The following is a 25,833-nucleotide window of genomic DNA, read 5'->3' on the forward strand; positions in this document are numbered from 1 at the left end:
CCTTTCACACCTGGAAACCTTCTCTCAGACACCAGCATCCTACAACGTGAAAAGGCTGGGCATCTGAGGAGAGTCATTTCTCAGAGCACATGACAGAAACAAATCCTGAGCTGCGCGTCAATATGGATGCCACTGCTTCCTGTGTGCCCATAAAAATTTCCTCCCAGGCACATAAACCTGGGCCTTTGGTAACCATAGTGAGTGCATATAAGTAATATTTCTTAGAGCTTTCTTTTAATGACAGCAAATTTTAAGGTCATGAGGGGAATTCTTTAGTGCCATAAAAGTAGAGATTATTCCCAGTCGCCAGTTCATGGTGGCAGTATCAATTGTTAGCATAAACTTCTCCTCTACAATGAGTCTCTCCGCTCTCTCTTTCTCTTTCCCTTGTCAACAGTTAAGTCTCCGGGAAGACTTAGTTCCTCACAGATGTTTCCTCTCCTTCCTGTTATCCTTCCCCAGAGACTGTTCCTCTCCTATATTACCATGGAAAAGCTGTTACTTTACTGCCCTACAGTTTATTTCTTATCACCTGGATATAATGCTAGATTATTCCAAAGGATATTCAAAAGTCATTGAGAGGGATGAACGCTGATATGCATGCCAATGTCAAAACTCTGAATGATGTCTTAATTAAGGTTTTTATTGCTATTATAAAATACCATGACCAAAGGATCTTGGTGAGGAAAGGGTTTATTCCAGGTTTCAACCCCCAGGTCACATTCCATCACTGAGTATAATTAAGGCAGGAATGCAAAACAGAATGGAGGAGACAAGAACTGAAGCAAAGCCCACAGAGGAATGCTGGCTTGCTCTTCCTGGCTTGCTCAGGCTTGTTTCTTTTTCTTTTCACTTATTATTATTATTTTAGTTTGTATGCATGGGTGCTTTGCATACATGCATTTTCTATGTAGCACGTACATGCTTGGAGTCTGCAAAGACCAGAAGAGGTTGTCAGATCCCAAGAACTGGAGTTACAGACAATTCTAAGCTGCCATGTGGGTGCTAGGAATTGAAACTAGACCCTATGGAAAGGAGCCAGTGCTTTTAAGCACAGAACCATCTCTTCAGTTTCAGAGCCCCACTTTATTATAAACTCTAGGACCACCTGCCCAAGAGTGGTTCTGCCCACAGTGTGTTGGGTCCTTCTGCATCAACCATTAAACAGAAAAATGCTCTGCAGACTTGCCTCCAGGTCATTCTTACAGAGACCATGTTCTCAGTTCTCAGAGGGAGACTTTCTTCCCAGATATGCCTAGGCTGCGTTGAGTTGACAAAAACCAACTAGGACAGATGTCTATTGCCTGTGAGTGTAGAGAAGGCTTTAGTGTACATGTGTGCAAATGCAATGGACCATTTTCTACAGAACATTGCGGTCATCTATCTTTAAGCACAGTTTCTCACTCATGGTCTGTGTTACTATTTTCATATTTTGTGAATCCTGAATGTCTCGCTTGATCACCACAATCCCTGCAGTTACCTAAGATGGTCCCCACTTGAAGACTATTGACACATCTCTGTCTTAATCAATTGCAGGGCCCACTCCTCTGATCCTCATGTGTGCTTGCCCTATGCTTAAGAGCCTCCTTCAGAGACAGTAAAATAGTCACTGCTCATATGTGGCTTCATTCCTTTGATTTCTCTCTGGAGGAAAATGTGTTGTTAATTGTCTCCTTCCTCTTCTCAAATTGCAGATCACAGTGTTTCGAATGGGATCAGAAGGCCACCAGGACATTGATTTAGCTATCCTGACAGCATTACTCAAAGGTAAGAATCTCCCTGTCCACATGATACAAAAAGTGATTTTAATGGATTAATATAGACACCTTGTGTATCTTATTAATGAATATAACCCCAAATGTTGTTGTGTCATGTCTAATTACTGACAGCCAGTGACCCATCCATGTAAGACACTCTTACCACACTTGAAGCCTTCTAATGCAGACATGTTGCATGTAACTCAAATTCATAAGTTTTGAATACAATATAACTCATACCTATTAAATCATAAAAATCTAGATAAAAATGTTAATGTAATGTGTAAAATACTGTTATCTGAAGTTATTTAATAACTATTATTACTTTTCTTTCAAGGCTACCTCTAGGTGTGTTGGTATAGATGTAGCTCTCTGTTGTGTGTATGTGTGTGTGTGTGTATAAACATTAAAATTAAAATTCAAATATCATTGAGAGAAAGGCAGAAATAAAAGCTTAGCCTATACTATACTTTTTGTTCTAACTGAGCATTAGACTGAACTCAGAGCTACTTGTTTATTGTGGTAAACACAGTAATGCTTGGGTTATTGGAGTTTAATTTCTAAGGTGAATATTAGTCCTGCTCTCTAGCCCTGGTTCTTCAAAGATGTCGCACTACCTGTCCTCATCCTTGGGGCCAGAGCCAAGTAAAGGCCAGTTTCTTCCAGGTTCTATAGAGACTAAACCTCCCCATCAGTATCCCTTGATATGCAAACCACACTTGACAAAACTCTTAAAGCATTAAAATAAATGAATGAAAGTTAGGCCTGTTCAGCTTTAAAATTCATACTAGAAGTACAAGACGAACAAACTGCAAATGGTTTTGAGTATGGTCCTCAGCTGTAAACATCTGTGTTCTCGCTTAGCCTCATAATTCAGCAGTACCGATCTCGCCTGGCTTGTCATTGTCTAGCCATGGCCTGCATAGAGTACAAACTCAATGAGAGCAGTAAAGCTCTTATTCGTTCACCTACTCAGCACTGTACTCAATCCCACTTCGTGCAGCAATCCATTTTTGTTGGATAAAGAAATGAACAGACTGCTCAGTGATCCAGTGACAGAGTTGGTATCCTATAATTCATAGCTAAAAGAACAGTTACGTCACTCTGTCTCTAGTCTATTTCTCTTCTTTTACTCTTGCTATTTTCTTGAAGACTTATTAAATGACACCGACTGTGCCAAGCTCTTTATGACTATGGTAAACATTCATCATGGCAGAACTATATGAGGCCAGAACTAATTTAATCTTCCTTTGCCAGTGGAGTAAGAAAAGCTTCAAGGGGTGAAGTCACCTGCTGAACAACGCAACACTACTCGTCAAACCTTGACTAAGCGCCAACGTATCTGACTTCTCACCATACCACATGAGACTCTTAGACAAATGTGACTGACCCTCTTCCCTGTCTACTCACCAAGTGTCCATATGCATTCACTAGATGCCAGACCCCCCCCTCCAGGAGCATCTCAGTCCTTCATAATGTGTGGTGTATCCCAGGTCAATATATGGCCCCTCACAACAGAGGCCATTACTAGCATAATTGCATGAGGAACATCTTCCTTATCATAAATGATCACTATTCTCGTCCTTCTTCTCCTACACTCTAGTCCATATTTCTTTTATAGAGTCAATTGCTGAATTCTCAGTTTCTCACCTCATTTTAGAAGTTGTAAACCTTGATGGAAGTAAGGTTTATACAGAGATTTTTGTGTGGTTCTGTAATGTCGTTTTCATGGTTCTCTACCTTACATTTCTGTAAGATATTTCTTTTCAACTACAAATATAAACACTGGGAAGGAGAATTAGGGGCCTTGGGGTCCATGCATAGGCTGAACCACAAGACATACTCTGGGCTTTATGTTTCCTTTATCAGAGGCAAAGCTAAAAAGATGATGCAAGAAGCTCTGATATTCTCTATTCTCATATAAAGATAATGAGGAAAGTAATAATATCAATAAGTAATATATGTTGAAGTCCCACTGTGTGTCAAACACTATAAGGAACTTTAGTGCATTTATTCTCAATAATTCTATAATTCTACAATTATTTATTATGCATTGATTCTGCACAATAGTTACACTACCAGTTCATCATGAGCCTCACTTATAAATAAGGAAATGGGGGACTGGTGAGATGGCTCAGTGGGTAAGAGCACTGACTGCTCTTCCGAAGGTCTTGAGTTCAAATCCTAGCAACCACCTGGTGGCTCACAACCACCCATAATGAGATCTGACACCCTCTTCTGGTGCATCTGAAGACAGCTACAGTGTACTTATGTATAATAATAAATAAATAAGTCTTTAAAATAAACAAACAAATAAATAAATAAATAAGGAAATGGAGGCATGGAGCCAGTCAGCGTGTGCTCAAGAAAAGCTAGTTAGCAAAAGGCTCAGTCCAGACCTGAGAGTCATCTACACAACCGAGATACTCAGCAAATAGGGAAGGGGTTGGAATATCAGTGAAAACATAACATCCATGACCGTTCAGTGAAAACACTTGTTTTTAGAGATTTCTAAGACTAGAAATTATGTATCATCTTCACATCAGCCCTAGAATTCATTTATCATACTGTAGAATACCTATTTTCCAGGGGGGGGGCTGGCATGGTATTCTACAAAGTGAAAAACACTTTATATCATAATCAAGTAATTATACACATTGCACTTTGAAAAATTGAAGTTAAGATACCTGGGATAATATTTACATGGACAATATGCAATGAAATTGAATATTTTCTCTTTTAATCTATTTTCCTAGATGCTGATTGTACCCTACTAAATTGATTTCATGGGTCATAAACCTGCAGCTTAAAACATACTGCTATAGATGAAAGGAAATTTTGATTGCTCTAAGAAAGTAATGTTTCTAATCACTATAATGAACATTATTTATGCAGCAGTTATGCTAACGGGGATTTGTGCCATTAAAAGATTATAGTGGGTCAACTCTATCTTGCAAAGACTTCTAAATGTTCCCTGATACTGACCTACTTGATTTGGAAAGAGAATCAGGCATATTTTTGGCTGACTTCTTTGATGATCAAGCATATATAGATAATTACATCCATTTTAAATTCTTAAGTTTATTATATTCCTCCTATGTGTTTAGCCAAGGCAAATAGCGGACTTAACACTTAATTTTTACAATTATATTTAATTTTCAATTACGTAATACTCAGGGGTTATTTGTAAAGTCCAATTCATATTCTAAAACATTTCTGAGAAAACCAGTTATTATTGGAACAGAGCCAGGAAACAAACCACTGCTTCATAAATCCACTGGGGAAAAAAGAAAGGCAGATGGGAAACCAGGTGGCCATGGGGGAAATATATCTTTGTTTCCCTTGGTTTTTAGCTGCTTGATTTAGTTTTCTTGTATTTGAATTTCTAGTAGTGGAAATCCTCTGATACAAAGTTAACCCATGCATCAGTATGCAATGAAGTAAATAGTAAAGGCAGTATCCCCACACCTTAGACAGATGACTTTCCTATAAAGCATTTCCAAGTGACTCTTTCAAGATCCATCTTTCCTGGTAATTATAGCAGAGAGCTTCCAAGAAGAATGGGGACTTGCTTAATTCTGAGAAGAGCCCATCTTTGAATTCATCACTGTCTTAGTCAGGGTTTCTATTCCTGCACAAACATCATGACCATGAAGCAAGTTGGGGAGGAAAGGGTTTATTGAGCTTACTTCCACATTGCTGCTCATCAACAATGGAAGTCAGGACTGGAACTCAAGCAGGTCAGAAAGCAGGAGCTGATGCAGAAGCCATGGAGGGATGTTCCTTACTGGCTTGCTTCCCCTGGCTTGCTCAGCTTGCTTTCTTATAGAGCCCAAGCCTACTAGCCCAGAGATGGCACCACCCACAAGGGGCTCTCTCCCCACTTGATCATCAACTGAGAAAATGCCCCATAGCTGGATCTCATGGAGGCACTTCCCCAATTGAAGCTCCTTTCTCTGTGATAACTCCAGCCTGTGTCAAGTTGACACAAAACCAGCCAGTACAATCCCTGTGACAAGGGAGTCACAGAAATGCTGGAGCTGTTAAATGGAAGATGGTGCAGCTTGTACATGGTGAGAGTTATTATATTTATTTGGAGGGGGGGACACATGAGACATAAGATAATTTTGCACTTCTCTCCATCTACCACATAGGTCCCAGAATTTGAGCTCACGTCACCAGGCTTAGCAACAAGTGCCTTTACCTGTGGAGCCATCTTGCATACCTAAGTCACCCATGAAATGGAGGTTCTATAGACAGGAAGGGGAAAGATAGGAAGTCCAAAATGACTTTTAAAAACTGTACATCTGGGGGCTGGAGAGATGGCTCAGTGGTTAAGAGTGCCGAGTGCTCTACTGAAGGTTGTGAGTTCAAATCCCAGCAACCACATGGTGGCTCACAGCCATCCGTAATGAGATCTGATGCCCTCTTCTGGGATATCTGAAGATAGCTACAGTGTACTTACATATAATAAATAAATAAATCTTTAAAAAAAAAAAACTGTACATCTCCACAGTTGTCTTGAAAGAAGTACTAAATGTCAAAAGGCATTAAACTTCCCCAAATGCAAATATCCAAGAATAAATGTGCTATGATTATATGCTTTTATTCAGTGCCAATATGTGGTGTGTTACAAAGTATAATGTTTCATTCAAAAGACAAAACCAGGAACCAGGCCAAATGAGTACTATCAAGAGTCCAAGCATTCATACAAACATTCACAAAGCTCACAGCAGATATAGCTAATTATTATGTGTATTTATTATTATCAGTATTATATTCTTCATTTTAAAAATCTATCCTTGATCATTTCTAATATTTTGTAAAAGAGTATATGTTCACCATCTGTCTCCCCTAAGACCTAAGCCTATTAGTTATATTGATTATATGTATTATAAAGGTCCAAACATCCAAGCATTCTTCACATACTCCTCTCACCTCTAGCTTCACCCACTACCACCTTCTCCATATGACACTTACTACCGCAAAGCCACAGCGGGCATGACACCTTATAGCAGCAAGACTGGTGGCCACATTCAAAGCACCACTTTTCCTTGACTAAAAATTTGTTTGACCTCACTGAGTCCCAGTCTCCTCCTCTATGAAACTGAGATAATACTGGTCACCCTTTTGCTGCAGTGATGACCATCTTAATTGATAATGAGAGTAAAGCACTTAATACAGTAGCCGGAAAGACCTCTTTACTATGTGATGGTCTGGTGGAAGATGGTGGTGGTGGCAATGGTGGTGGTGATGATGATGATGATGATGATGACGATGACGACGATGACAACGACCATGACAAGGATGATGATGACAATGACAAGCTAAAAATGAGAGGTCACATCTGTCTGCACATGCCATGTATGCACATGTACATAATTTCCACCAGATGAAAAAAAATGCAATGTGTATTTGCTGACCTTGTGGCACCTTTCTTGTGTAGTTTAATGTAAAGGATATCTAAAGATGCTGCTCTGGATGCTCTCTGAGGCCAACTCATTGCCATCCTTCATGGTTCACATTTACCACATAGTTGTTTCCATTTGTGGAAAAATAAGGCTTTAAAAACCCCCAGAGTACTAAGATATCCTGCATGTCCAAAGCCCATTGGACTTATAACACCTTAAGTGTGAAAGACTCCATAAATTTCAAAGTACTAACTTAAGGTTAAGTACAGAAAGCATTGAGTATAGACATGAGGCTCCTAAATAAAGCATAAAGGGATGGACTCTAGAAAGTGGTGAAGCACACACTATTCTGCCTTCAAATAAAAATTCACTTAGGGAAAGCTCATTTTCATGAAAAATCAAACATATCTAAGAGCAAAACCTGGTCTAAGATAGATAGCAATTTCAGACACTAATGTCCATGTGCCACAGGCAGGGAACAAGTCATGCAATAAAAGAGCTCAAATCCTTTAATCCCCTTCATTTGGATAAAACTTTATAATTCAAGGAAATTTTGTCATCTAATCTTCACAGCTCTTTGAGATAACTTATCTCTAAACTGGCACTTTCTTGGCCATGAAAGTGGCAGAAATTAACAATAATGTTATTACAGCTAGAATAAACCCTGAATGTCAGTCAGAATGTCAGTACCCTGGCTACAAAATGTCCCTGATATACCAAGTTCCAGATAGAAAGGATTCATGATCTTGTACTTGCATGCTGTGTATATCCTCTTGTCTCTCTGTCTCTGTCCCTTTTCTTTTTTTCTCAGCATTCAGCAAAATTGCTGACAAATAGCAAGAATTTGATAAATACTACTTATTAATAGAAATGAGGTTATTTTCCCATATCAGTCAATCACCAGTTAAAGTCACACTAACAGCGAGGATACCCTTACCTGTGAAGGTCATTGGCAAGGGCTCTATTCTCCCAGGTCAATGGTCTACTAAATGACATATAGACATACTCCTCAGGATGGCTGCAAATTCCTGAAAACCTTCCTTCCACTCTCTTGCTCACTCCTGCCTTCCATGTGCTAATTCTTTTCTTCATCAAAGAAGTCAAAATATAGAACTTGGACTCTCCAGTTTCAAAATGAAAACAAGAAAATGAAACTTATGTTACAAAGTGTTTAATTAACTGTAGAAATTTCTAGAAACAGACATAGACAGAAGAGGTTTAGTCATCAATAATGCAAATACTCAGTGACTCTATGGTTGGCATCCCCAGGTAGTACATATACCCAGGACCCGTTGTGGCCCCTGCATGTTGACTTCCCAACATCACAGCATCTCTCCAGTTACCAACACTCCTGTTCACATTGCCCACTTCCCTTCCATGAATCCCTCTGAGAATGAAATAAGCCCTCTCTCTTCAAACAGACTGCTTCCTCCCTAGTTTCTACTTCACTTCTTACTACAGGCTCATCTGCTCTATGTACTTCAGCTTGTGTTTGGAGGATGAAGTAGAACCAGGGTCAGAATAAACCCAAGTCTCTTACTCTTACCATGTGGCCATTTCTAGATACTAATGTAGTATAACCTATCACTTTTTCCTCAGAAAGTAAACATCCTTTCACTTTATAACGTGTCTTTCTTAGTTACTTTCCCATTGCTGTTGAAGAGACACAATAACTGAGGCAATTTACAAAAGAAAGGATTTCTTTGGGGGCTCACAGTTCCAGAAGCTAGTAGAGTCCATGATCATCAAGGCAGGGAGCATGTCAGTAGCCATAGCACTGGAGATGGAGATAACATCTTACATCTAATCCAGAGCATGGGACAGAGAGAGATCATTGGAAATGGCTTGGGCTTCTTATGCCTCAAAGGCCACCCCCTAGTGACACAGTTCCTCCAGCAAGGCCATGCCTCCTAATCCTTCCCAAACAGTTCCATAAACAGCAGACCACCCATTCCAATATGGGAGCTATTCTCATTCAAACCACCACAACATACAAGATTCTGATTTGGCCTGGGAACAATGCTCAAATGTGCAAATCTGCAAATCCACCACTTCTAAACAGCTCTCCCCTAGTGAAGAAATCATTGATGGCTGTGACTTCCCAGCTTGACTAATTTGAGAACAATGAATCAACATCAATTGTGCAATCAGTCACTACCTAGTCTCAATTACATAATCATGTGTGACACCATTTTAAAATATGTAGTTTGCACCACTAATAAAAATAATAACAATGCCACTTGGCTTCCTTGTCTCAGAAGCTCCTGGCCTCATTAAAAAGAAAAAGAAAGAAAAGAAAGAAAAGAAAAAGTTACTCAAAGGTAGGCAAAGAGATATTGAACTGAAACAGGCTTACTGAAGCAAAAGCATTCGTTCAGATAGAGAGAGACGACAACTCAGCTACTGAGTGCATCAATCTCGGGAATTGGGCCTATGTGGTATGAGAAGCACTTATGCCAAATCTAAGCACACAGTGATGGAGTGTTCTGTGAATTGTCAGGGCATTTCTAAGAACCAGGAAAGGAGGAGGCTCCGACAAAACATTGATCTTTCAAAGTCAAGAGGCTGAATTGGGGGAGATGTGTGCATAAAACCACCTGCGCATCACATCTATAATGGAATCTAAGTGAAAACTCTAGCTGAAGTCTTAGACTCAGGCTTCCATGAAGTACATAGGTAACTCTCACAGAGTGCAGAGCTAACTCTCTGGCACAACGCAGTTAAAGGCAATGAACTCAGAGAAGGCCATAACCCAACGCGTAGTCCTTGTCTCCCTCTGCCCATGTCAATAATAAAACTAGCAAATAATAATTATAATTAATATGTAGTTAGCCACATTTCTGAGTATTAACTAACTTAATCTTTATAATACAACTACAGGGCAAGGATCATTAGGGACGATGGGGACCAAAGAAACTAAGCTTTTGGCCACAGACATAGCACTTAAAATTGGTAGAATCTGAACAAAAATCCAGATTCCCTGGACCACTCATACTTGCTCTGCATCCTGGGATCTATGTTCAAGACCAGATATTAAATAATGCCTCCATTTTTATATGCTTTTAGATAATCCATGACAACTATAGCTTTCTTGGTGCATGACAAAACACAGACAAGCATAGATACTGACATATGTGGGCACAAAAGCAGGATCTACCATGACTTGTTAATAAATGCATCTAAATCAAGAATGTGAGGCCTTGGTCAAAAACATTGGCTGAGAAGCTGCAGTGTATGTTTTCCATAGTTAATATCCTCTTTAACACTGAGAGCTAAATGCCCCAGTTTCTTTTGTAGAGATCTTAGGATCACATGAATATACTGTGACCAATGGAACGAGACTAAGACTGAGGTAAACTGTTTCTATACCTGGAAGGTGAGAGCAGAGGGGGAAATAATATATATATGAAAAAAAAATAGCAGACCAGGAAAGAAAACTGAATTCAAAGCTAGAATCAGGATGATTTACACTTTATGGTGCTCAAAAGTCTTGGAATTTGGGACATCCGAAATTCAAAAGCGGAGATTTGGGAGGAAAAAAATATGAACGGATTTGTTAAGTCTTTTTTAAGATGCAGCCATAATGCCATGTCTTTGCCCACCCACCCCCCAGCCCATCCAACTGAAAAGAAAAGACTTACTCTCTGAAGAAGCCAAAACAGAGTTCCTAGTATAGAGGACCAGATGCTAAAAGCAGGCTGAGATACAGTTCTGAAAAGAGGCTGGGGACAGAAAACTAAATAAGCAAATGGATATTGGATGATGAGACCTTGGCCTTCTGAGACAGTGAGACTAGAGATTTTCATAGAAACCCTTAGAGGAATCAATGGCTCAACTTTGTAATGTGTAACTTTAGTAAAAAAAAAAAAAAAAAAAAAAAAAAAAAAAAAAAAATACAAAAAAGAAAAAAAACAAAAACAAAAAAAAACAAAGTCATTGCACCCAAAGGAGGAGACAGAATGAGTAAAGAAAGGCAACAGAGGGAATTCAAATCAATGCGGGAATTCAAATCAATGCAGCAATTCCAGAGAGTTCCCCAGAACCTTGGGGCATAGGTTTCTATAGTGCTTTGCTGGTAACAGCAGCAATTCTATTCACACAGCTGTAAAAACAAAGTCATTCTTGACATATCATAAATAACCAGCTCAAGAGTAAGAATTTGTGTTCTATTCTCAATTTCACATCAATCCTGTTTCTCTACTTTGCCTCTTGTGCATACAACAGGGACGTGTTCCCATGGCTCTCTGTTAACAAGGGGGAGGCTGGGGAAGGACTGCCTTCTCAGTCCTTCACAACAGAAAGAGCATAACAAAGAGAACACATTCATTTAAGGGAATTTTAGAAAAAGAAACACACAGAGCTTTTCAATATCACAAATCATAAGCCATATAAGTCCATTCAACCTTTTCTTCTTGCGTATATTGTTGGGACCTGAAGACGTAAGGGTAACGTTCATTGTAGAAATTCTCGACTTATATATCACCGGGGACTGAGTACACATTCAAATACCTGACTTGGGGATGTTGTTCTATAGCTTTTAGCTTTGGCCCACAAAAGACTAATGCTCAGCTCCAAAATCAAAAGTGGAAACAGTTCTTCAAAGTGAGTAGACGTTCCACTGGAAAACAACAGAGTCCAATCACTAAGAGGAAAATCAAACCAAAGCTTAATCACCATTGCTTGTCATCCCAAGCCCTAGTAATGAGGAAAAGGGGGGGCAGATGATGGAGAAGCCCAGTTCTCTGCAAGAAAGACTGTAGAGAGAGGAGAAGGAACCTGAAGTTCCCGAAGGGCTATCAGCCAGCCACGATCAGTGAAGACAGGTTACTGGTCATCAGGACCGGTGCAAAAGCTCTATCCACTGCTTGCAACCAAGTGCTATCATGTCCTCTTGTACCACACAACCTTGAGGATACTGCCAGAGAAACCTTATTAGGCTGTGGCTCATATGAAGAATTCCTGTTCTCCACAACCTGAACAAACCAGACAAATGAACAACCAGTCTTCTTAAAATTACATTTCTAAAAAACAATCTCATTCTATAAGCTAAATACAGCATCTGCATCTGCATTCAGATTCTTGCATTGTAACAGCCTTATCTCCTCCATTTATCATAACCTCAACAAACTTCAGCTCACTTAAGAAAGAAGCTAAAGAGAAAGCCAAAATGTAGATTTGATTGACACCCCCATGCTCTGTCATAGAATAACTCCTAATTACAAACTGGCAATTCTGACATGCATAAGCCCTAGGAATCTATCTGAACTTAATACTCAGACTTTCTCTTTTATTATATAGTAAAATTGTGTGGAAAGTCCATGGCAGCCAGACATTCACATTGACCACAGAGGATGCTGGAATAATGGTCCAACTGGTAAATTTTCTATCAAGGAGTGTTCTACACCCAGTTATATTATCAACTGGCATATTTACTAAACTATGATTGTTAATTTGGTAGTAATTACCATCAAGAGTACACTAAAAATCTTTGCATAATGCTTTCTTAAAATATTTCATCTATTATTTGCCAATTTTATATATTGACATAATATAGCTTTATCATATCCAACCCAAACTACCCCTTAACCTCCCACATCTCCCCAGCATTTCTCCATCCTAACCTCATGTTTTCATCTCCTTAAATAATCCACTGAATCCAATCAGTGCTACCTGCCTACCCATGGGTACCCACTAGAACATGAACAACTTAGCAGTTGCCACAACCCTGGAGAAAAACAATACCCCATCCCCAAGAATAAGTGCTTGTCAGTTGCTCTTCAGCTGGCAGGAGAACCTCTTGAGTTCCTCTCCCAATCATACTTGGAAATGGACTAGATTCGTTTTACACAACTCCTGTGGAGGAAATTATGGCTGCTGTGAGTCAAGGAGGGCAACGAGACCACTTTGTTTCTCATGGTGGGAACCAGTGTACACTCCCACTGATAGTAGATAGAGATTTCTTTCCTGACATCCTCACCAGCAGCTATTGTCCCTTACTTCTAAGTAAGATATGAGAGAATCTCAGAACAGTTGAAATTTAGACTTCCCTTGTGGATAATGATGTTGAGTACTTTCTATATACTGTTAGTCCATTTGTATTTCTACCTTTGAGAATTCTCTGCTCTGTTCTGTGGTCTCTTTTAAAAAATTGTTTGTGTCTTTGATATTCAGTTTCTTCAGTTCTTCATATATTTTAGATCAGAAATTCTCAACCTGTGGGTTATAATCACTTTGGGGGATCAAATGACCCCTTTACAGAGGTCATCAAAGACTATCAGAAAACACAGATATTTACACTACTATTCATAATAGCAAAATTACAACTTACAAGTAACAACAAAAATAATTTTATGGTTGGGGAGCACTATAGTGGTAAGTTCTGGCTACACCACTTTGGCTCCCAGTGGGTTTCACATACTCATCTGCCCAGGGGCTACCTGGATTCACAACTGAAGACACACACACACACACACACACACACACACACACACACACATGCACGTCAGCACCAGTTAATTTTAAAATGCTTTGGCTACCCTCAAAGGCTGGGCAGTTCTAGTCTTCTGCCTGCTATCCCAGGCCCAATCAAGGAAGTGACCAGTGGCCACTTACCTAAAATCTCACATGTCTGGGTGGCTTTATCTCCTGCAGCTCCCAGGTCCATCATTCTCCCCTCCTTCAACCCACCCCCCAACCTGCCCCGCCACTCCATGGCAATTCTCTGTCTCCTTCTTCCTCTGCATCCTAGCCTGTACAAACCTAAGGTTCCCGCCCCATCTCCCTTTCCCCAGCCATTGGCCACTGGCATCTTTATTGATTGATCCAAAATCAATTGGGCACAAGGACCTTCAACGTTTGGACACACAGACTCCCGATTGAACCAAAGCATTAGAATCTATCTCCAGTAAGTCACCACTTTAGGATCGCAGCATTAGAAAGGTTTGAAAACCACTGTTCTAGATACTGATCTTCTATCAGAAATATAGCTGGCAGAAATTTTTCTTCCATTCTACATGGTGACTTTTTCTGTATAGAAGTCTCTTAATTTCATGAAATCTCATTTGTCAATTACTGGCTTTATTTTCTGCTCAGTCATAAAGTGCTCTCTTCTTCATAAAGTGCTCTCCTATGCTGATGTTTTCAAGTGTACTTTCTTCAGTTTTCTGTAAGCATTTCAAAGTTTTGGGTCTCATATTCAGGTCTTTGGATCCAGCTAAGGTTGAGTTCTGAGCAAGGTGAGAAATAAGAATATAGTTTCTCCTATGTTTAGAAACCCAGTGTTTCCAGCAATATTACTGAAATATTGAATCCATTGGAGCCTTCTTTCCTCTACGGTGTAATTTTTTTAAAATCAGGTGACTCTGCCTGTGTGGTCTTGGGTCTGCTTCCTCTATTGCGTTTCACTGATCTACCTGTCTGCTTTGATGCCAGGATCATGATGGTTTTGAACTGTGGCTTTGACGTATGAATTGAAATTGTGCGTGATGGTACTTCCAAGAAGAGGTAATAACTCTTCTTCTTGGTCAGAAATGATTTTATCTAGCCACGCTATTTTGAGCTTTCACGTGATTTTTATAATTTCTCTTTCTAGAGAAAAGTCACTGGGACTTTGACTGGGATGGCATTGAAACTGTAGGCCACTTTTGATAGGATAGGCATTTTCCACTACTGATTGTGGTCCATGAGCAACAAAGTCTTCCATCTTTTCATATCTTCCTTAGTTTCTGGCTTCTGTCTTTAAATGTTTTGTTGTAGAGGAAGTACTTCACAGCCTTGGCTTGCTGGTCTTTGACATCTTTAGTTAATTACAAAGTATGCATTTTGAAGCTACTGGGAATGGAATTGTCACCTTGGTTTATGTCTCGGTATGTTTGCCATTGACATACAGGAAATCTACTGGATTTAGTACGTTGATTTTGTATCCTGCCACTTTGCTAAAACTGTTTATCAGTTCAGTTCTAAGAATTCTCCAACAGACTTTACCGTCTCTTACGTACAGAATCATATCATTTGCAAATAGACATTTTATTTCTTCATTTCCTGACTTTCCCCCTTTATCTTCTTATTTGACCTTATGACCAAAGCTAAGCCATTCAGCAGAGCCTGGCAAATTTCACTGGTGAATCCATTGGAGTCTTTTTTTTTTTCTTTTTTAGGTAGGGGGATTTCTAATTACTGCTTTAATCTTAACTATTTGCTATGGATATGCTTAAATTGTTTGTCTCAGGGATAGAGACACTGCTCAGTAATTAAGAATACTTGGTGCATTTGCAAAGAGCCTATATTAATGTTCCCAGCACCAGCACAACTATCTGTAACTCCAGTTCTGGGACACTTAACACCCTCTCCTGGCCACCAGCTGTACTCCAATGTGTGATTCACAAATTTATGCAAGCAGAATATTTGTATGTATAAAATAAGGTAAATGAATCTTTACATTATTTATCTCATTTTGATTTAATGTTAATAAGCCATATACATTCAGAAATTCATCAATTTCTTTTGGAGTTTCCAGTTTTGTAGAGAATGTTATTTAGATTTTCTGAAATTCATTGATATATATTGTAGTTGTACCCTTTTCATCCCTAATTGTACTAATTCACACCTTCACTTTTGGTTAGCTTGGCTGAAGGTTTGGCAATCTTGTGTATCCTTTCAAAGAAACAGCTCTTTGTTTCTTTAATTCTTTATATTATCTGTATTTGTTAGCTTGTTTCCATTTTCATTAATTTCTGCTTTGATTTTAAGGATTTCTTTCCATCTACTGATCTGAAATCTGGCTAATTCTTTTTCCAGGGATCTACAGCATATCATTAGGTTATGTACTTGAGATCTTTCTGTTTTCTTAATGTAAACACTTTCAGCTCCAAATTTCTCTTTATGGCTGCTTTCATTGTATCCCACAGGCTTTGAGATGTTTTTATTCTCATTCAATTCTAGAATTTCTTTTATTTCCTTCCAGATTATTCAAGGAACCATTCGTCACTCAGTAGTGTTCTTTAATCACTGCAAGTTTGTATGTGTTTGGGGGAGAAAGGTGCTGCTATTGAATTGTTGTCTTTTTTCATTATGATCAGGTAAAATGCAACATTATTTCAACTTTTCTATATTTGTTGAGACTTGCTTTATGCTCTGATATATCACGTATTGTAGAGAATGTTCCATGGACTGCTCAGAAGAACGTGTGTTCTACAACATTTGAATGCGATGTTCTGTAGATGTCTTTCATGTACATTAATCTATGGTGTCATCTAATTCATTTATCTGACTGTTTAATTTTCATCAGGAAGACATGTCACCTGGTCAGAACAAGATACTAAAGTATCCACTATATGGTACTAGGGCTAATCTCTGACTTACATCTACTAGTATTTGTTCTATATAGTTGGGCATAACCTATGTTCAGTGGATATGTGTTTACATAGTAATTCCTTTTAATGGATTTCCCCATTCATTATTCTTTCATTCCTAGTCATGGTCTAAAGCCTGTTTTATCAGTTATTAGGACAATGGTGATTGTTAGTTACTTGAAACACCCTTTCCCATCCTTTCATTCTAAAGCAGTGCCTGTCTTTGATGGTGACATGTGTTTCTTGGGGGCAGAAAATAGGTGGCTCCTTCTCTTTATATCCTGTATGGCATAGTGCTTTAACAAATAATCATTTTATATTTTATCAACCTGTCTAATTTGTAAAACAATGTCTTAAGACAAATACTATTTGTTTTGTTTTCTATATAAAGAATTAAGTGTTGCAGAGCTAAGACACTTCCCAAGCACCATGGATAATAAATCAGCTCAGTACTCACTCTCTTTGAGCCAAAGAAGTTCCAGCCCATAGGCGTAATTGCTACTTGCCTGCTTTGTCAGGGGCCAAAACTGAAGCAAGAAGTACCCATCTGGCTGGGATCTCACTTAGTTGTCCCAGAGGGCCAGCCTTCATATCAAAGATAATGGTCTAAGTCCTGGTCTAAGCCCACTGTATATACATATATACACATATATATGTATACATATGTAATACATATGTACATATACATATATACATATGTATGTGTGTATATATGTATATGTGTGTATGTGTATATGTATATGTGTATATATGGCAGGGTTTTCAATGCTGCGAAGTCTTCAAAGATATTTAAAACAGTTTTAAACTACTGTATAAATACATATCATAAAGCATAAACAATGTATGTTAAAAGCTCAAATGGAAAAGAGCTCTGGGCTCAGAAAAAAAATGTATAATGGAGGTGTTTGACATGCAGTGCTGCAGTTCGAAACACATGTAGAAGGCTGCATACAAATCCAAGTCTATTCTACATACATAGCCTGAAGAGTTAGAAAGTAAAATGTAACTTCTTTTTCCAAGCATTTTTAATTTGAGGAAAATGTACAATTAAAAAACTTCATTAATACAGGAAGTTGGCCCAAATAACGCACTGTATATAACAAAATCCAAAGAAGGTTAATTTTTACCCACTGAGGTATAAATCGCTCTACCTAATCTATAACCTCTTAAGATGTATTTATAAGCTACATCGTTTGACTTATATCTTATTTATATCTATATGCAAATTCCTATCTAGGGAGAAAGGTAAATCATTTATAAAGAATCATTTTATAAAATAAATATTACCTGAATTGCTAGTTTGTATGTACTTATATTTACTGCATGATAATTTAAATCAAGAGCTGTATTTATTATGATTGGCATGAGAGATGACAATCAAGGTGGACTGAATGAATGGACAGGACTAGTGGGGATGGGTGGAAACCATTTAGAACCAGGATTTGCTATTCCAAAGAAAATGAATGCTGGCTTTATTTGAAGTCATTTCAGAAAGTGCCAGAGCATATTAAGTGGCCCTTCAAAGGACTCTATTCAAAGGGTAAAGTCTCTAATAAAACCCAAAGGAAAATGGAGAAATATATATGTAAATATGTCAGTGGTTCTCTATTGAGAGCAGAGACTTTGGCTCATCCCCAGTGCCTACAATAAAGGCTGGCAGAGAACTAGAGCTCAGTAAAACTTCTTGAGTAAATGAAACCAGCCAGAAATCCAGGTCTCATCCCGGATGGTTCCTGTGTTCCATGTCCCAACTGCACAGACAGGAAAATGAAGTAAAAATTTCAGTAGGAAGCCGATGTGCTGACATTGGCTGTAACTCTATACTCAGGAGATAAAGGCAGATGGCTCACAGGTTTGAAGCCACTTTTGGCTATACAGTGAAACTCTACCTCAAAAAAAAAAAAAAAAAAAAAAAAAAAAAAAAAAAAAAAAAAAAAAAAAACAGCTGACAGGGGCGGGGGGCTGCAAAAACAGGCTGCCTGGGTTTGAATCTCACCTCCGACATGTCCTGGCTACTTCATCAAACACAGGATTCTGTACCTGGATTGGCTCATCTGTGAAGTGGGGTAACAGAACCCTGTGGATCGTTGTAAGACTTCAATACGTGAATTTTTAGCAACTGTGCTGGCTTCAAGCTAAACATAAAGTAATCGTTAGAGATTATCTTTCTTATTTACTATAACCCAAGGAAGTTACCCTATCTTCCTTCAGATAGCTTTATTTTGTCTTTCACATATAAAAATGGGATTTCTTCAGCTAGAACTAAATTGGTCTTTCCTCATGCCTTTTAGCCTTCTCCTGAGATTCATTTAAAGTTATTTTTACCAAAAGAAAATAGTTATCATCCAGGGCAATAAAAAGAGAGGATGATAAATTATATACAAACCCCATCCGTGTGTGTGTGTGTGTGTGTGTGTGTGTGTGTGTTTACAACTTTGAATCCAGTCTTTCTCCATGTAGCAGCCACATTCTTGAGAGAGCATTCTGAGAAGTCTCCACTTGGGAAGAAGATTAGAGGTGTATCCTAGCAACCTAAGTCATGTGATAGGGCCTTGCAGCTAGTTTCCTCCCACAGTACTGATGTACATGTAGTTGGGGAATCTGTTGTCTTTTAATGGAAGACAGATGGATTTGTGTTAATTGAGACCCAGTTGCATTTAGTTACAACATTTATAATCAAAATTAAAAGGATGCTAGATGAAACTATAGGAACTGGGTTTTAGTTAAAATAACATCATTTGTTCTTCACCTGTTCTCCTCAATCCCTCTCATGTCCCCCAACTCCATCCTGCACCCTCCAAAATATATTCATGGCCTCTCATTGTTGAATTGCGTGTGTGTGTGTGTATGTGTGTGTGTGTGTGTGTGTGTGTGTGTGTGTGTGTGTGTGTGAATATGAGACAGAAGAGAATGGGGATTTAATATATAAATACAATTTGTTCAGTCTATTTAGTGTTGGTTGTATGCATGTGGTTTTATGGCTGACTAGTTGGTTTTTGGACAACCAGCTAGAGGACTCACCCCTGGGGGAGACTTTGATTCTCCATTTTGAAGCAGTCATTAGTTGCTTGTAGGTCTTTATCTAGAGTGTGGACCCTATGTGATTCCCTTCCCTTCCACATTGAGATATCAGTTGGTGTTGTCATTTTTCCAAGCATCTGTATTGCTGACATTTCTCAGATCTGGCTTCCCTGTCGTGACTAGAAGACACAGTACCACAGCAGGATTGCTACTTCTCTGGCTCTTACACTCTTTCTATCCCCTTTCATGATGTTCCCTGAGCCTTAGGTATAAGAGTTGTGTGGTTAGTGTACCGACTAGGGTTGGGTACCACACTGTCAGTGGTTGTCTGTGTTTGAACCAGTTGTGTCTTTCTGTAAAAGTCTCTATCTTCTGCAAAGCAAAGCTTCTTTAATGCAAGGAGAACTACACCAGTCTGACTGCACCAACACACATAAGCAGGAAATAGAGATACAAAGTATTGAGACCGGGAGTGTCCTCAATCTCTATATATAGAGTGGGGTGGTCCTGAACTCACAGAGATCCACCTGACTGCCTCACAAAGGTTGGCATTAAAGGCATGCACCACCACACCTGGCTAGAATATATATTTAATCCAGATAAAAACTCTTTACATAAGGCAAGGAAGGGTCCAAAGCCATCAACAAGGAAAAAGAAAAGTGTTCCTCAATGTTATTTGAGAATGGGTGCTTCATCCTCAACATCACAGTGTCAAGATACTGTTATGAGTGACAGACCATCCGGACATCCTGCCCATCCCCACCCCAGCCCATCAAGCAGAATTATAGTAAGACTGTCTATGCCAAATGAGACAGCTGATGTTTTTATGTACAATGATACATACAAAAAAATTAGATATGATAATACACTCTCAAAGAGGGCCTCTTATTTGCTTAGCACCACTAGGCCTTCAGAATCTTTTGTTTTTTAATTTCGTACATGTATGCTAAATTTTTGGTTATTTTCACCCCTCAATACTGTGTCAGAATTTTTGTTTGATTGACAGTTTCATCCTATTCATACAATGAATTTTAGTCCTCATTTCCCCAATCTTCTCTCTGCTGTCCTTCCCACTCTCTCAACTAGTCCCCTTCTACTTCCATGTCTCCTTTTTATATGTAGCCCATTGTATTTAATTGGAGTTTCTGGCCAAAATGTGCTGGGGAGGTTATTTTTGGAGTAATGGCAAGATATCAGTGACTATATCACTGAAGAAAATGACACACACCCCTTCCAATAACCATTAACTGTCAATAAACAGTGTTGGGGGGGCTTCATGAGCCCTTCTTGATATGCTGTCAGGCTCGAGCTTCTTCTATGCAGATAACCACAGCTGTAGTGAGTTCATGACCCAAAGATATCCTTTTGCTTCACATTTCACATTCCCTGGCTCTTATATCTTCAGCCCCCTCTTCTTCAGAGTTCACTGAGCCTTAGAGAGGGTGCTATAGATGTACCATTTAGGGTCAAACATTCCACCATCTTGTATTCTTGGTACTTCAGCCAGTTACTCATTTCTACATTAACTGCCACCTATCGTAGTAAGATGCTTGGTTGATGAGGACTGAACACACCACTGATCTATGGGCATAAATGTAAGTGTTTGGAAGGCAGGTTGATAACACAGCCATTTAGTAAAGCAGTAATAGTAGGTTTCCACCTAGAGCCTATGGGACCTCCCCAGCCATAGGGGTCTTAAGTTTACAGATCTAGCATGAATTTCCTCTTGTGGATCAGGTCTTAAATACAATCATAAAGCAGTTGGTTATCCCTTTTACAGTCATTCCACATATTACTCTGGAAGACATACCTTGCCTGACATGTCATTATTTTAGCTCACAGGATTCACAACTGGATTAGACTGTAGGTGACTCTCCCAGAAACCTCAATAGTGCCTCCCAGAACTAAGGGGGCTAGTCAGGAAGGAAGAAGCTTCCAGCTTTATTTCTCTGTGACATGTGATCAAAGTGTATACTATCTGTATTCAGCAAAATGGCCTTACCATGGGGCTCTGGTGGACAATCAGAAGTAATGACAATGGTCTGTGTTGTTTCAGAGGGCTCTGGGGCCTCTCTAGCACTGGAGCCTTCATTTAGTAACCCAGGGCTTTTAGTAGGAACATTTTTTATCTATAAAGAATACCTCAATTCATACTTTTTATTAGTATGTTTTTACAGGCTTATAAAATAGTAGGTTGCCATGTGGCTTTTTTTATATATCCTTAGTTTTGATTACTTTTCTTCATCTTAGATTTCTTAATTTGATTAAATGCAGTAATCTCTTAAAGGAGCTTTCTTCTTTTGACTAAGCATATTCCTGCCAATCTATCTTCATCCTGCAGTTAGAGCTATGCTCCTCTGTGAAGACCCCTGGTTAAGAAACTCTCTCATCAGGCCCTGCCAGAGCCTTACAAATACAGAGGTGGATGCTTGCAGCCAACCATTAGACTGAGTATGGGGTCCCCAATAGAGGAGCTAGAGAAAGGACTGAAGGAGTCCTGAAGGGATTTGCAACCCCATAGGAAGAACAACAATATCAACCAACTAGACCCCCTAGAGCTCCCAGGGACTAACAAAGGAGCACACATGGCTCCAGCTGCATATATAGCAGAGGATGGCCTTGTCAGGCATCAATGGGAAGAGAGGTCCTTGGTTCTATGCAGGCTCAATAGATGCCCCAGTGTAGGGGAATCAAGAGCGGGGAGGTGGGAGTGGGTGGGTGTGTGGAGGAACACCCTCATAGAAGCAGGGGAAGGGAGGATGGGATAGGGGTTTCTGGGAGTGGGGGAAACCAGGAAAAGGGATAACATTTGAAATGTAAATAAAGAAAATATCCAATAAAAAAGCCAAAAAATAGAGATAACTAAGATTTAAAGAAAGAAAGAAACAAACAAACAAACAAAGAAACTCTCATCTATATAACCTCCTGATTTCCAGTACACAAGTGACCATATAAACGTGTAATTCTCCCCTTTCCTCTCCTAAAAAGCTTCCAAAATTTACTGACCAATGGGCAGGAGGAAAAAAACCAAGCAATTCCATTTTGGTGAAACTAAGAAATATACTTCAAAATACCTGTGTATGCAGGAGCCATGTTGGAGAACAAGGCAGAGTATGAGAGAAAACCCAACAACAATGCTCCTCTAGAGTACACCCCCAAAATCTTACTCCTAGATATGAGGAGCACCCCAGGATGCAGAATTATCTCTTTTGTCTGCAGCAGCATGCACAAGAACAAGTATGACACAGCAGCGGTGAGTTCCTCCTGACCTCAGCTATGAGCATAGAAATAGATACAGCAGCGGTGAGTTCCTCCTGACCCCAGCTATGAGCATAGAAATAGAGGAGGTGGTCTGTGTGCAGGATTATGTGGAAAAGTCAAGCTTGCAAGAGAGGTTTGATTTTATCGTGGCTTAGGAGAAAGCCTTCCAGTTGTGAATAATAACTAGCTTGGAATGCTACCCTGGGCCCATTATAACCCAACTCATTAAATGATAAATAATAAAAACGGATTAGCATAGACTGCACACAGAGATAGTCTAAGGAAAATAACAAAAGAGCAAAATGCATTAACAAAAGAGTCATAGTCTTTATAGAATGTTTCTGAGAAAAAAAAGATAAACTTTGAATACAAGTAGCTGCCCTTCATCTCTGAGGACACATTCCAGACCCCCAGCACATGCCTGAAACCATAGACGGAACTAAGCCCATATAAATTGTGTTTTTTTACATCCATGCATACATATATACATACATACATAACTAATGTTGAATATGCACAACAATTAATAAAGCTGAATACTTATAAGCAATATTCTGTAATTCAATTTTTATGAATGTGGTCTCAAAATACTTTGACTGGGGCTGGGAAGATAACCAGGTGGGGAAAGAACCTGCTTGTGCAGACATGAGGATCTGACCTCAAGTCCTTTGAGTGCTTGGAAAGCCAGATGTGCTAGCATGCACAGCTACAATCCCAGAAGCCTGGAAATGCATATGCCAGCTAGCTTGGGGTATTTAGCAGAGAAAAATGTCTCAAACAAGGTGGAAGGTGGAGACTGACACTCAAGATTAACTTCTGTCCTATACTTGTATGCCCACATTCACAGACACGAACAGGCATGTGCACACACCACACACACACACACACCATCATCATCATCATCATCATCACCACCACCACCACTATCATCACATGATCACAGAGACTAGAAGTATGTACATGTATGGAAAGGTATCTTCCTGCCCTGTGCTCATTCCTGCAGTGGTGTGAGATGATACGATGCCTATGTAAGTAGGTGAAGACATTGAAGGAGCAAAGACTTAGCACGCACTGTGGCTGTAACATTTGTAGTAGCACAGCCTTTCCTTCACATTGTCACAGAGAATGCTTGTTCTCCCTGTGGATCCTACAACTTTACCACATCATTTTTTTCCCATTCTTTTAAAACCAAGTGGATTTCTCATTTCACTGGGGGAAAACATGCATATGGAGTTCCATCTCTGTTTCCAGAGTCGCTGCACCTTGTACCGTGTCCACACTTTGACTATTCTAGTGTAGTTGGCCCTTCCTCCTCCTGGACGATTTTACACACCTCCTCCCTACTCACCCTCACACCTCTCCACTTTCCTTGTTGCTATCATCATGACCCCATATCCATGCTTGCAGAGGCTTTGCTCAAAGGTACTAAGGCCCCATACCTATCAGTCCCAGAAGCAGGGTGTATGGGGTGTGTGCTCTGAGCTTAAGTCAGGACCCATATGGAATCCAGGCTTAGGATTCAAGAATTCAATTCTTCAAGACCTTTTTCCAACCCTCTGTTTTCATGTGTAGTCAACCAGAGAGCCCAAAGAAGTCAAATACTTGTGCCTTCAAAGCTATCCCAGACATGATCTCCAGCCCTCATTATTGAGGATGGCCTGCCAATGGATTGCACCAGCTAGTTGATATAATATCTTCATGGGCAATAAACATGTTAGGAAGCCAGAGCAGTGCTGACACCATTATTTGTACAGATCCAGGCCACAAATACACTGGGAGTGGCACTGCTCCTCAAGAGCACAAAGACTCACTCTGAAAGTTCACTGTGGACTGGTCTGCCTGTTTTCTGAGTGCTGATCCACCGTCATTAGGACACTGGAACCTCCATTAAGAGGGTGACCCAAGGTTTGATGATCATTACGCTGGGCAATCTCCAAACAGTGTCTGGAAACAAGTGTATCCAATAAATACATGTTGGGCAGGTAAACCACACACGGCTAGTCTAATCCACTAGAGCTTTCTCCTCTCCAGACTGTAAAGTCTGAAGATAAAGGATTTGGTCTTGCTCAACTTGGTGTCCATTCTGATATAGTGTCTGTCATGTGATAAGGCATGAAATCAGTATGTTTGAAGGTGAAAATACATGAAGGAAAAATGAGCCAACTGATGGATGTGTGTTATCTACACGGTATTGCTTTCCATATACATCACATGGAGAGCTTTTAGAACATGCAGTGCCAGCCAGGCAGTGGTGGTGCACGCCTTTAATCCCAGCACTTGGGAGGCAGAGGCAGGCCGGTTTCTGAGTTCGAGGTCAGCCTTGTCTACAGAGTGAGTTCCAGGACAACCAGGACTATACAGAGAAACTGAAGAGAGAGAGAGAGAGAGAGAGAGAGAGAGAGAGAGAGAGAGAGAACATGCAGTGCCTAGGACCAGCTTGGCCCAGCATCTCTAGGGATGCATCTGAGGCGAGGGCAAGGGTGTATTAAACTTCTGCAGGAAATCCCAGTGTACAGGCAATTAGGGCAGTGTGAGCCGTCATCCAGCCTCACTCAGGACCGAGGCATCATCCTGAAGGAAGGAAATTCAGTGCCAAACTGTCACGGTCCTGAGCGAGCTCGATGTTTCATCACTTGTACTGATCCAAACTGTCATCCAGGATGGTTCGTGAGTGATGTATTTTCAATTTTTGAAAAGCCAAAATTCATTGGCTTCATGTTTTTATTTGACACTTTCCTAATTACATTCAGGCCCATGGCTCTCCTTGACCTCAATCGCTCGCTCGCTCCCTTCTCCATGGGCTCTTGCTCAGGTTTGTGCTGCAAACCTGTGACATATAAATGATGACAGGGATGGCTAAACCATCACCACGTGTAAGTAGAAAACAGTGGACCAGCAGAAAGAGGCAAAGTCTCTCTCCCTCCCTCCCTCCCTCCCTCCCTCCCTTCCTTCCTCTCTCTCTCTCTCTCTGCAGCAAAAAATTAAATTGATATAACCATTATTAGAAAGGAAGGAAAAAGGAAGGAAGGAAAA

At 39.8% G+C, this 25,833-nt stretch overlaps 1 protein-coding gene across 21 annotated transcripts in view; it reads left to right on the plus strand.

The window, feature by feature from the left end:
• The window catches only part of Trpm3 (transient receptor potential cation channel subfamily M member 3), a 934,047-nt gene that overhangs the window by 800,377 nt on the left and 107,837 nt on the right, over window positions 1–25,833 (plus strand). For all 21 annotated transcript variants that reach the window (XM_031389936.1, XM_031389949.1, XM_031389941.1 and 18 more), the window contains one exon: window positions 1,695–1,767. In XM_031389936.1, coding sequence (XP_031245796.1) covers window positions 1,695–1,767 — 73 coding nt within the window. The remainder of the gene's footprint in view (window positions 1–1,694; window positions 1,768–25,833) is intronic.

This window comes from Mastomys coucha, unplaced genomic scaffold, assembly GCF_008632895.1.
Source record: "Mastomys coucha isolate ucsf_1 unplaced genomic scaffold, UCSF_Mcou_1 pScaffold21, whole genome shotgun sequence".
NCBI classification, from domain to species: Eukaryota; Metazoa; Chordata; class Mammalia; order Rodentia; family Muridae; genus Mastomys; species Mastomys coucha.